Source organism: Nilaparvata lugens, chromosome 6 (genome assembly GCF_014356525.2).
Source record: "Nilaparvata lugens isolate BPH chromosome 6, ASM1435652v1, whole genome shotgun sequence".
Classification (NCBI taxonomy): domain Eukaryota; kingdom Metazoa; phylum Arthropoda; class Insecta; order Hemiptera; family Delphacidae; genus Nilaparvata; species Nilaparvata lugens.
This window is the reverse complement of record NC_052509.1, coordinates 14,246,929-14,261,624: the sequence shown is the minus strand read 5'-3', so window position 1 is coordinate 14,261,624 and position 14,696 is coordinate 14,246,929. Positions and strand designations below refer to the sequence as shown.

At 31.1% G+C, this 14,696-nt stretch overlaps 1 protein-coding gene across 5 annotated transcripts in view; it reads left to right on the top strand.

Moving 5' to 3' along the window:
• LOC111051237 overlaps positions 1-14,696 on the top strand; it is a 36,370-nt gene that overhangs the window by 10,311 nt on the left and 11,363 nt on the right. The window contains exon 3 of one of the 5 annotated variants that reach the window (XM_039430169.1): positions 9,854-9,988. The exons of 2 other annotated variants lie outside the window; for them this stretch is intronic. In XM_039430169.1, the coding sequence (XP_039286103.1) occupies positions 9,854-9,898 (45 nt within the window). In that variant the 3' untranslated portion in view covers positions 9,899-9,988. Of the gene's footprint in view, positions 1-4,315; positions 4,704-9,853; positions 9,989-14,696 lie in introns of those variants that run through there. 2 more of the 5 variants (XM_039430167.1, XM_039430168.1) reach the window with 2 other exon arrangements.

Genomic DNA, 14,696 nt, shown 5'->3' with positions numbered 1-14,696 from the left:
GCTACTCCTTCCCATTCTTCTCTTTCTTCAATGAGAAGAAGAAAAAATAAGAAGAAGAAGGAGAAGAAGAGGAAGAATAGAATGATGGAGAAGAGGAGAAGAAAAAGAAGAAGATGAGTAGATGATAAGAATAAAATGACGATTTTGAGTAGAAGAAGAAGATTAAATAATAGAACATGATGACAAAAAGATAATAGTAAGAAGCAGAAGAAGGAGAAAAAGAAGAAGAGCTACAACATGATGATGAAGAAAAATAAGTAGGAGATGAAGAGAATAAGATAACATGAGAAAAGAAGAAGAAGCTGATGTACTACATTCATTTAAACTACATAAGTCACCCTATCCATAATATTTGGTGAAGCTGAATTTTTGCAGGATGTTAGTATACATAATTAATAGCCTGGAATCACAATATACTCATTTTTCTCTCACTTGCTCTATAAGGTCAACTTTTGTAAAGATATCCAATACTCCAGAATCATTACCCGAAAAATGTTGCGTTTTCGGAACTAATTATCAAAACTGCCCTTTTTCACTATCTCGTAACTGGACTATTATTAACTAATGAGCTGTTTACATGCATTTGAACATGAAGATTCTGAATTTATCACTTTTATACCCTGGCCACCATGGGCGCCGACTTATCAAAATCTTTGGGTGGGCTCATTGGTTAGGGGTCTGGGGAGGGGTTTTTTCCATATAATTGATCAGAATTTTTTATGGACTCAGCCCCCCCAAAATATTTTTTGGGTGGCTCCACAGCCTACCTACCTACCTACCTACCCAGACCTTATGGAGTCGGCATCAGTGCTGGTCACTTTTTTGAAAACTGAGTATCGTACCATTATAATATAATGGAGAACTTCGTTCTCTGATACCTTTTTGGCTATTGCATTTTGTGTTTCACACAGAAAGGACTTGTCACGGTTGATTATAAGAATCGTTCAATGGTGGGTGTTGAAAACACTGATGTCTCTCTGAATGCTTGCTACCATCGGACTCCCCAATGCTTAATGCCCCCAAACAGAAAACTCTAATGGTGTAACATCCGGGTTGTGGGCATATTGTTCCATTCAATTAACCACAGAAAACACACGCAATTCATTAGATGTCAATTAAAGGAAGAAACTTTGTAATCAGAAATCAGACCCATGTTTCCATTTCGCCAATCAACATTCAATATCATTATTTTATAACAATAATAAACATCATCAACATAATGCAATGCTAATTTTAAGATCTGTTTACCAAGATTAATAATAAATTTGGAGACACATTAGAGCTCGTTTCACTTTCATTGCACTTAATAAAATTATTATTTATTTTATTGTTATAACATATTAATATTTATTATCACGTAATATCATGAAACTTGAGTAGTTTTTTTTTAGTTTATGAATTTCCTACTGGACTGACTGCTAAAAAAAGTATCAGAAAAGAAGAGAAATGAACATCATAACTTGATATTTGACCGAGCGAAGTGAGGTCTAAGATTCATGTCGACGGTTAGGCATTTCTCTTAATGTTTACATGTTAGAATGTTTACATGTTTAAATGTTCAAATGTTTATAAGTTGCGCATTTACGGCGAAACGCGGTAATAGATTTTCATGAAATTTGACAGGTATGTTCCTTTTTAATTGCGCGTCGACGTATATACAAGGTTTTTGGAAATTTGCATTTCAAGGATAATATGAAAGGTAAAAGGAGCCTCCTTTTCCAATTCCAATTCTCGAATCTGTATAATATATATGTTACTCTTTTCAATCTTTTTCTGTTTATGAAATTTCGTCAATGTACAATGTAATAGGTAATTTTTAATTTCATAATTATAATACAAACTATCTTATACTTACCTTCTTCTTGTTAAAGTCGGACATTCTATTATCTATATAATATTATGAATAGACTATTGGCTACCCACTGTAACAGGAACCCACCCCCTATAGTCTTGTAGGGGTATTCCAGTAAAACATGCTCTGTATTACAATGTAATCTGTTTTTTGTATGGAGTAAAGAATATTTGAATTTGAATTTGATAACACTCACATCATAAAAGCGTTATAAACTGAATAAATTGCAATTTTAAAAAATATCTTAAATATGCCCAACTATTCTCTTATCTCCGATTATAGGAAAATAATGTGGAGTTTGGAAGAAATTGGAATTTACCACACATTATCCTGTTTTAAGTGTATGAGAGTTAAATTTCTAGAATAGAAATGCCCTCCGAGTTGGTTGAAGAGGTTGTCATCCTTTCGTAGTCTTTCAAACAGGCATTCAACCAATCCACTTGTCTTAGAGAATTATCATTTTTTCAGAAGGAATATATATTGTAGGGTACTTATAGTATGAATTCATAATCATACATATACTTTTCAATTAATGATTCATTTTTATTAAATACATTATTATTGGATCATGAAGAGTTGGTTTTCCTTTTCACAAATAAAAAATAAAGAATGAGAGTTTAACAATAAGAGAACAAGTATCATTCAAGAATTCCTCTCACAAATTATAAATGAGAAATATGTGTTTCACAATACGAGAGCAAGTATTCAATACAATTCTCAATAATTACTGAAAATTCCCCACGCGGTATGCATGCTTTAATATAATTATATTCACCCTTATATTTTGTTGTAGTTTCTAATTAGAGAGATTCAACCAGAAAACTATTTCCTGATCAAGTATATGGAAGCCATAATTTTTCTGAAAAAAGAGATTCTCCTCCTAATAATAGTTAACAATAGTTAACACTCACACTCCTCCTACTCCATCACCTCCTTCTTCCCCTTTTCTTCTTCTCTTCTTCCCCTTCTTCTTCTTCTTCCTCTTCTTCTTATTCTTCTTCTTCTTCTTCTTCTCCTTCTCCTCCTCTTCCTTCAGCTCCTCCTCCTCCATTTTTATCTTCATTTTATTCATCTCCATCTTATTCTTCTTCTGCTATTTCTTCGTGTCTTCTTATTCTTCTAGGAGGAGGAAGAAGAGGAGGAGAAAAAGAAGAAACAAAGAAATAGCAGAAGAAGAATAAGGAGAAAGAAGAAAATGAAGATGAGAATGGAGGAGGAAGAGGAAGAGAACGTGAAGAAGATGAAGAGCTGAGAATAATAATAAAATCTTCTTATTTTTCTCATTATTCTTATCATCCTCCTTTTCTTCTCCTTATCATATTAAAGAACTTATCATATCAACAGATTATAGAAAAATAGAAATTATATATATTCATAATTCAGCTCTAGTGTTGTCAGAGCAGAAAGCTACATGTCACAAAGGAATGAAATTGTTTGTCTTTTATAATAGGCTACTAATTGGCCTTTGGTTGTGCTTGCAATAATTATTATTGTTGAGGCTTCCTCAGAAATGAGTTGAAAGCCTGGCAGGCTGCCAGATGCAGCTATAAAAAACCGGATCAAAAGACTGACACTCTCCTTCCATATTCCCATGCCAGCCCACTTTTCTCCTTCCACTCATTTCAAGCCGTTACAAGCGACTGTTGACATGCTTATGCGATCTGGTGGGACAATGCAGAACTAACTTATGCTAACTTATGCGTGATATTATAAATGCACTACGTTGTTATTCTCATTATAGGAGTTTTCTCTGATAATAGATAAACTAAACAAAAAAACAAAAGCAAAATCATATAAGCAAGAAACCAATCCAACAAATGAGAGAAAACACATCATAGCACTAACATATATCAATAGTCAATCTAATAAAATTGCCAGAATTTTTAAAAAAGCAGGCTACAAAGTGGCTTTCAAAACCAAAAATAAGCTAATGGCCACCCTCACCCCCAAAACCACTGACAACACCGACAAACACAACCTCCCTGGGGTATATAAGATAAAATGTAGTGATTGTGAAAAATTCTACATTGGCAGAAGTGGACGATCATTCAAACTTAGATTTAAAGAACATATCAACGCACTTAAAACCAAAACAGAATCAGCTTTTGCAACACATTTAAATGAAACCGGGCACACCTACACAAACATAGATACCAACCTTACAATATTGAAAGTAAAAAGAAATGGACATGAATTAAATACAACAGAACAGTTTGAAATTTATAAAGCCACCATCCTAAATAATAACAACATACTAAATGAACAGCTGAATTTCAAATCCAACAAACTTTTTGATCACATAATAAACACCACAAATCTTCCTAACCATCAAAACATTTCCGGTCTTCACTGTTGAAAATGATTGCCAAGCAATTGAAAGTACTCCAGTCAGTAAGTAAAAGTTTTTAATATTTACTCAATAATTGACTGCATGTCGTGTTAAAATACATAGAAAAAAGTGTGATAATAATTTATTTGTCGAAGAACAATTACAAAATTGCATAAAACATTGAAAAAACTGTGAAATTTGGAGGAAGTAGGCCGATATTCTGGTTGATCATATTCAGGTGTAGAAACATAATACTGATCAAATGCATGGATTATATTTTATTCTCATATTCAATGGAGGTACTTATATTTTGAATGATTTGATAAAAAAAGTTTTCTTGATTATTGCATATTACATGCAGTCCTACTTCTGTTCTTCATTCGAGAATTTCATGAAAAATATTTTTGTTTGTACTAAAAAAATAAAATAAAAAAATAAATAAAAATACTGTATTTTCACATTTTTAAGATAATATCCATTGTTATAAGTGAAGGGTGATCAGGTGGCCGATGGCTGGGGAGGATCTCTCAATATTATATTAACTTCTAACCTCTTGATTTGCTCCGTTTTTTTTCGAAGTTACTTTTTTATATTCTAATGGATAAGCTCTTATGCAACACCGAACAAGATGTTCAAATTAAGACTTTTATTGTATTTTTTTCATACATTTATAATTATTTTATTTTTCTAATCGTTAATATGTAACTTATTGGTAATATTTAAAAATTATCGCAAGAGTTTTGAACTACTGAAATTTGATTTGTTCTTTAGTGTAATTATTTTTTCTGTTCAGAAGCTTCTCCTCCATGCACACGGTCTAGTCGTCCAAGCCTAGTCAGTTAATTTTAACTCAATATATGTTTATATTTATATTACTTATGCTGTAAATGATTATTTTTCATGTAATGTATTTGTTTATGAGTAATTTGAATTGAAATTCAAATATATAGTAATCATATTAATTAATAAAAAAACTTATATTAGCCTTTTGTTTTGAAAGCTTTTTTATTTAAAACATAACAATTAGTTACGGCATTTCCAAGCCATTTTCATCAACGATTGGAAATGCCGACTCATTGAAAATGCGCTAAACTAGTTTTTTTGTGGTTTATGTAAAACATATTTGAAAACAAAAGGGTACTAGGGAATCATTTTCTATTCATTAACAAATCATGTAGCCTCATTGAAATATTTTATTATTAATCAAGTGTCTTGAGAAAACATTTTAGATTTTGGCACTTGATAGTATTGATTTACAGCCGGAACATTATTCTCAAGAAGATAATTTAAAGGGTAGGTTACCTGTTTTTACTTTCCTTGCCCTATTACCATAGGTAAGGAAAGTATTGCTTTCCGAAAAAAATTAAGGTACCCCAATTTCTAAATTTCTATACGTTTCATGGTCCCCTGAGTCCAAAAAAGTGGTTTTTGGGTATTGGTCTGTATGTGTGTGTGTGTGTGTGTGTGTGTGTATGAGTGTATGTGCGTCTGTGTACACGATATCTCATCTCCCAATTAACGGAAAGACTTGAAATTTGGAACTTAAGGTCCTTACCCTATAAGAATCCGATACGAACAATTTTGATCAAATGCAATTCAAGATGGCTAAAATGGCGAAAAGGTCAAAAACAGTGTTTTTCACGATTTTCTCGTAAACGGTTCCAACGATTTTGATAAAATTTACATCTAAAATAGTCATTGATGAGTTCTATCAACTGCCACGAGTCCCATATCTCTAAAAATTTCAGGAGCACCGCCCGATCTATGCAAAGTTTGATTTTAGATTCTCAATTATCAGGCTTCAAAATACAATTTAAACAAAAAAATTTCAGTGGAAAAGATTCAGCATGAATATCTCTACAATTTAAGTTCAGTAACATTTTCACCTAAAATTGAAAATAAGCTCGAAATGCGAGAAAATAAGATCATTTAATTGCAAACTGTTGGCAACTGTTGATTCTATTAAATCATTCACTATGAAGACTTCGTGTGTCTGCAGCGCTATTGTCTTGTCACCAGCTGTCTCAGATCTTAGAATAGTAGATTTGATATGCGCGGGGAACACCAGCGTCAGTTGATCAATTTTCATAACGGCAAGGAAAGTTGTGTGAGTGCACCACACCAGATTTTTGCTATTTAATAGAAAAATATTGAGTACCCATATGTATACTAAAAGATACAGGTAGTCTACCGGTATAATTCATTATAAATATAAATTATAGTCAATGTATAATACATTATATATTTATCATATTATTATGTTATCAATTATTATCACCTTTCTAAATTCAAGTAAAAAATTAGGTTACGGTATTTTAAACGTCTGAGTAATACTCAGCTATGCTAAATAAATAATACTTACTTAGCTATGCTTTCGACATTAAAAATTATTGTAGGTAATCTTACATAGATGTATTCAAATTTTAGCCATCTATGCTCACACTGTATGTATTATTTATCACTTTATTATAATATCAATTTGTATGTTATATAATGCGATTCAAATGTTCCAATCGTTCATCTCCAAAGTACAATTCACAACTTCCATTATATTATAAACAAACCATGAATATCATGGTATACAAAATACTGTACATTGTATAATTCTATCAACTCAAATTGTCTGTACTGAATTGAAAAGTAAGTTAATTCAAGTAAAAACCAAAAGTCGTTATTTCAACGTAGTTATTGTTCAAACATGAAAATATTGTATTCATCCATCAGTCGTGATTACTTTTAAAATTTAATAACAATAATGTCATCAGAGAGAAGTTCCGACGCTCTTGACACAATGTGATGAATAAATTGTTCATTTATCTACAATAAATGAATTCATTATAGATAAATGAATATATTGTAGGGTAAACCAGCCCACGTAGGGACACTTCAAGTTGTGGGAAATTAGTGAGTGTTAGGTTGGCAACAACTGCTGTGTTTTATTAGCGGTTTATAGCCTTGATTACAGATATAATAATTTCAGATGTAGCACCAGTCGTTATTGAGAAAAAATTAAAAACATGTTTTTGTAACCTCAAAGTTTTTTTTGAGAAGAGGAATTTCAATTTTTACTTTAAACATTTACAATTTAAGGTATGTCTTACCGCTAATATGCATTCTGTATTATTTTATGGATATTTTGACATTTAGAACATTATTGTACTTTTATTTTTAATCCAGTTATTCTGTCTAAAACGAAGCCATGACCATCCGTCCACCTTGGGACAGCCCACATTGGGACACTGCAATCATGATATATGATCATATTATAACGATGAGCATTGCTTCTGAATCTTATTTTACTCAATGTAGGCTACATATCAATAAAATAAATTATAAATAAAATATGATATATGATAATAGCCTGTAATTAGCTTCAGAGGTAGCCATTTCAAACACACTTTGTGCAAATGACTTTTGGTCATAGTTTTTACTAAAAAAAATCAAAAAATGTATTTATACCATCAATAATTATAATAAAATGTTATAAATCAACAAAAATAATGAATTGCTTATTTTTAATTCAATATCCCAACCTGGGCAAGGGATGTCCCATCGTGGGCCGGTCTTAAGCCCAGGTTGGGACACTCCCCAAAAAATTGTTTTTGCAATAAAAAAATCAATTGATGATCAATGCAGTTGCCATCCTCAAGGATGAAAGTGTAAGCAAATACAATAAATATAAAATTTTAAAAAAGTAGATTTTTTCTCTTTTGTCCAAGTTATAGCTGTTTGAATTTTGGTGTCCCAACTTGGCTGGGCCCTCTAGGGCTGGTTTACCCTAAATAATAATAGATAATATTATTGTAGATAGTATATAGATTTATTCATTTGGATACATTTATTCACTATTTTTTTTCTACTGCCATGACAAAACAATATATCTTGACATTGTACAATGATCTCAGGTTGCAAAAGCAATCACAAAGCATTTTAATAAACAAATTACTAGACTACTATATTACCGTAGGCTACTACTATAGCTTGGAAAACGCATATGTGATCATATAGGTACATAAAATGCACTATATATATATACATAAATATATACATATTTATAATATGTTTTGTCTATGCTACTACCCAGAAAGGAGACAACTGTCCCCTTACATCATTAGTTCATATTATATTATTTTAGTCACTTTACAATAACCTACAAGTATATGATTTTTATTATATAAGAATAAGAAACAGAAATAGAATATCATTTCATGGTCTTGGGGAAGAAAAACTTCTGAAATACCAATATTTATATTTGTATTGAATATATCCATTTTTAGTTGAAAAATAACTCCATAGTACCCTTCTGTTGTTGAAAACTTTTTAATTTGAAACACAATAACAACTAAGTTCGTTGCGGTATATTTAATCCATTTTTCAAATTAAAATTGAATATACCGAAACTAGTTGTTATTGAGTTTTATGTAAGACGTTTTTAACAAAAAAGGGTACTATGGAATTATTTTTTTAACTAGCAAATCAAGTAGCCCCCATGAAATACGTTATTAGAAAATATTAATTTTTTATTTGCATTATGTACTCTATTAATTATGTTTGATGCATTGTATTCCTACATCATACAGTAGTCAGTCTTGCTTCTAACATTTAAAATAATTGTAATTTTAGAGTTCTAAATTTTGTATTATATGTATTGTGTTGTATTATAAATATCCTATTACAGTATGTATGCTGAATCATTTTCACCTATTCAATTTATTCAATTGTTATCATATAATTCACACGATTATATTGTATGTTACTGTATTAACTTGATTCAACTGTATACCTATCTAAAGTAATAAATAGAATGAACAAACTTTATCCATTACAATAGAGACACATGCATTTGCTTAGCCGCTATTTTCCTAGAATATCTCAACGATCCAAATCAATATAAAATCATCGAGTATACATTTGCATCCGGTTGCACAAAACCGGTTTAATTTTAATCGTGATCAATTCCACGAGAACCAATCAGAGAAGGCTTTTTGGAAAAGAAAGCTTTTCTGGTTGGTTAACGTGAAGTTATAATCATGATTAATTCTTAACCGGCTTTTATGCAACATTGACACTCAAGCTAAAAAAGACCACTCTTAATAAAGTAAACATCGTTATTTATTTCTCTGTAGTTATTCTAAGTTTTAACTTTTTCAACTTTGTTTCACTTAATATTCACGAGAAGAATATATTAGATTGTAAGGATCAGAAAACGTCGGGTTTTATAACTTATTCGTAGAATAGTGAAAAATAGTATAATAGTATTAATATCTCACTTATTCAAATATTATTAGAATTATTAAATTCAGCTCAAATATGGCAGAAATTAATAGATCAGCAAGTTTGTAAGTGAGCTTGTGAGCTTCATGTAAGGACAAGTCAGTAGCAATTTTGAAGATTTAGGAATTATCAAAAGGAATCATATGAAATTCAATCATTATTAGGCTATATGCTGATAATTATACTTATTATATATGTATAGTACAATAATATTTTTATAATGCAGTACATTCAATACAAAATGAGATTAATAGGTGAGAAATATGTTGATAGAGGTTGTTGAAAATTGGCTACAGTATTTATGTGAAAGAGCATTCCTGTACAGAGCAGAAATATAGGATTAATGAAATAAAAACACACATATATTGTTAAATTCTACACAGTTTTATTTGGTACAGGTCCATGGTTCTACAACATTGACAGTGACTCAGTCGAATGTTTAAATATAGGATTGTAATACCGATAGATTTCAGTGACCATTTGGAAAAGTATGCAACTACCGCACAACACAAAGGAAACAGTAGAAGTAACAAGTAAGTATGATGCACAGAAATAAACTTGGATGACTTGTCCCCCCTCATTCATATGCATTCCTCAATCAAAACAACTCGTCACTAGCGTACCCTCCAGCAAATGTGATGCTCTAGCTAGTATTTTTCTAAAAAGATTTCAATTTTTTCTTACTACATGTTCCTTACATAAATTATCATTAGAATCTTGCAAGTGTATGAAAGGGAAAGGGGTCAGCATAGTAGCCGACATATGTGTCACATATGCTCCTAGAGAAGTACGTTATTACACTACAAAACCTACTAAGCGTTCAGTGAGCGCGTTATAAGAAGTAAAAGCGGCATCATAATTAGGGAATCTTGGCATGAACATTGCAGTAGAAAAATAAATAATGGAATGATGCTGTTACATCACCATTGAATATAAAATGTATGCATTCATTTCAAATCAAATTGATTTATTGCCGCAAAATAATTCACAAATACATAATATATGTTAAAAAATCACTTAAAAGTAGAAAAAGTGAAATCATTAAATTTCTTAATATGGAAAACAAAATTAAAACAAAGGAAAATTTTCTCAATAAAATCTACAGAAATCAATATTGAATGCATTAGACAAATGAATGTATACATTTAATGTGTATGCTATTTATATTCAATATCTAATATTGATTCCTGACGTTCATTTTCTAATTAGTTTGGGAGTTTTGCTACAATAATCTATCCATTTCAAAATTTGTATTCTATTTATTTTTTCATTTAATCATTCAGAATTTCACAACTTACAAAAAAAATTACCACAGGCTCACGCCCAAAACGGTTGCAATTTTAATTTATACAACAGTCCAGATGTATCTAGGCATTTGCAGTTATGAGTGGAAGGTTCTTATTAATCATACGTTCTTGATGTGTATGGCACAAACATTATATTAAGCATATTCTCCCAGTTGTTCTGTTAACAGTTTCTCAATACAGAATGTATACTTAGAAATTTCTTCAGTTCATCAGACAAAGTAAATCTAAAGCTGCGGTTACACCAAAGTTATTAACAAAATGTTAATAATCTAATCCTTATAGATTCTATTAGAATAAACATAAGTTATCAAACACTTATTGAAATGGGCTGCTTTTTAAATTAATAAAACAAAATAAAACGTGTAGCACCCTTTATTTATTAAAAAACTTAAAATAGTTGAACAACTAGTTTCGGTTCTAAAACCATCTTCAGGTTCTAAAATAAATAAATAAAATTCAATAACTGTTTACTATTGATATAAAACTGACATATGTTTAAATTCATATGACTAATTATTTATGGTAAAAGTTATTAAAATTATTTAAATTTAATAACTTTTACCATGAATAGTCATATGAATTTAAACATATTACATATGTCAGTTTTATATCAATTAGTAAACAGTTATTGCATTTTATTTATTTATTTTAGAACCTGAAGATGGTTTTAGAACCGAAACTAGTTGTTCAACTATTTTAAGTTTTTTAATAAATAAAGGGTGCTACAAGTTTTATTTTGTTTTATTAACATAAGTTATCATACACATGATGAACATATGTGTTTGTTGAGATCCGTTCAATCTAATAGTACTAGTAGTTCTGTGAACAGTAGACCTCACGAAGTATTCTCATCTACAAGTACTTGATTGAAACTATAGACCTTATGGAAATACAGCAATAGACTGACTTCTCCACACATCTGTGTAATCACTTGTCAGCTGATTTATGATGAATAATTCTATAGTCTGATTTTTACTCTAATATTGGCGTATGAAGGAGGCTCCTTTTTCCTTTTATATTATCATTGAAATGCAAAATTTCCAAAAACCTTGTATATACGTCGACGCACAATTAAAAAATGAGCATACCTGTCAAATTTCATGAAAATCTATTAGCCCGTTTCGCAGTAAATGCGCAACATATAAACATTCAAACATTAAGAGAAATGCCAAACCGTCGACTTGAATCTTAGACCTCACTTCGCTCGGTCAATAAGTATTAAGTAATTAACTTTTGGTTAATAACTAACGCAGCTTTAGAGAGTAGGTAACTGGAGAAAATTTCCAGTCAGGAAATCTAATATCCGTTTAAAATCTAGTTAAATAAGTTGATAATAAGTTAAATAATGAGTTGAAGGAATCCAAGTGGTTTTGGTGAAAATAGCTTTTATTAATGTGATTTTCAATAATAATAATTAATTACTATTTTGGCTCCACGGTTGGTAGGCACCGTGCAGTAACCATTCTAATCTGAACATTACTATTTTGGCTCCACGGTTGGTAGGCACCATGCAGTAACCATTCTGATCTGAACTATAGTGCATAATCTCTAATTACAAGAAATTATTTTAATCAATAACAAAATAAGCATTATCCTATTGAGAACTTCACTATTTGACAAGGAGGAATTTGGGCGCTGAAGCATTACCATTTCGTTTTCATCCATTTTAAAGGTATTAAGAGGAATGTTATCCAATCGCCTTTTTTTCATTCCGATATTGTATTTTTTTACTCAATGAATAAATAAACACAGGATAGGTACCCGCGTGTAGGGGTGGACATAATTAGAACTACTTTTCCAATTAAAATGTAATTTGAAAATCGTGTTTCGAACAAAATTTTCTTCTTTCCCAAGCCGGTTGAATTCTCAGGAGTGAGCTTTTCCAACTGGCCAATCAGAGAACAGCAAGTTGATCACGTGACACAAGACTACTCTCCCACCACACACTCCAAGGAATCTTTGGATCTACCCAAGGAATCTAGAATACATGGATTCACCCATTCTGGAAAAATTATACAGTCGGCTATATCGTGTATCTTTATGTATGACTAGCAGGTAACCCGTGCTCCGCAAGGGGATAATAATTAAAAACTTGACCTACTGAGATGTTGAAGAACTAAAAATAGGTCTTATCCATTCTCGATAAATTAAGAATCTATATGCAAAATTTCAAGCTAGTCCAGTAGTTCAGACGTGATGATGCGTCATTCGTGAATTTCCTATCCCGTACGTGTCAGATTATTGTACAGATCATATCGTATTGCAGTTGCAGATCACATTACGTTGAACCACAATAAACAATAATAAAATAATCATAATCTAAAAAACAGACATTTCAACTCGAAAATGACCCTAGTTATGGTCGAAACTAGTTGTAATATTTTAAATAATAAAGGGCACTACAAGTTTTCATATTGTTCTTATTAACCATCTAGTCATGACCCTATTCTTTTCTAAACTTAGTCGTGACCCTTGGTCTGAGGGACCCGCTTCTTTCAGTTTGAATATTTCAAGATATAATGTTATTCTATGATTCTAATATGTTCAAGGGCTATTGATGAACGCATTGAGCACTTATGTGAAGCAGAAATCGATCTTTATTATAATTATAAAAATACATTTGTGAAACCTTGCATTTTTAGGGTAGTGAAAAGTAACGTTTGGTTATTATTCTATATAAAGTGAACAAAAAATTATAGTGATGAATACTATGATGGATCTCACATGAAATACTACCAGAAAGATAGGAAAAAATCGGAAGGTCATAGTTCACTCTTAGGGTAGTTTTTACCCTACCCTCAATTTCATGTTGCACAATCTCTGCAAGACTTATGAAATTATAGTGATGAATACTATTATAAATCCTAAAACCTACATGAAACACTACTAGAAACATTAAAAATATATAAGGTCTCATAAAGTTCACTTTTAGGGGAGGTTTAGAATTCCTGGGATCACCTGAAGTTCATTGGTTTCACTAACATCCCACTCAGGGTCAGTATTCTTATCTTGAACTATGAATTTATTTCTAGGATCACTAATGTCATTGAAATAGAGATCTAGAAGTCAATTTGTACATTCTTCGAAGTCTCTGTTCAAAATAAACATATTGACTGCTTGAATCCAATCACTATTGCATAAAAATGTGAATTTGAAAAAAACGAAAAAAGTTACGTTAGTCGTGACCCTTGGGTCCCTGGGACCCAGAAACGTCATTTCACGAAAACAACAAGTCACAGAGCACTAACACTCTACATCAAGTTTAAGTGTCTACTGACATGAATTTACATGGGTCACAATAGACAGTAAAGCAATTGGAAGCAAAATTATAACTAAAACAAAAATTGCCCGGGTTCCTGGGACCCGGGGTCACGACTAGAAGGTTAATCATAATCTGTATCGATTATAGTGAAATTTGCTACAGTATTACAGTAATACATATAATCTACGTATTCCAATGATATACTGTACCGATACCAATGACCTGAGAGTCAGCTTATAGTAATCCAATTTATATGAATTGTCTCGCTCTCCAAAGCTACATTTTGTTTAGACAAAGCTAAACATTTATGAGTTATTCAGTAACAAGTAGGATAATCCTTATTTTATTATATAATTGTATCAGTTTTCTGTTCCATTTCTATTTCATTTCCTATTGCATATTAAGCTAAAGAAAAGTAGTTACATATGCTGTTACAATGAATAAGGCTCAGTGATATTCTATAACACACAATACGACAAAAACAACTCACACTTACACGACTCAGGTCGAGAAGAGACTCGATTCTAGTCGAGATCATGTGAAGGGGTTATAATTCAAGGGGTCCAAGTGACATATTGTTAGTTTCGGGAAAATTGAGCCTAAAGTTTATTTACATTAATTAATTCTTCATTCATGTAATGAATATAGAAATTATATTCACCTATTCCTATA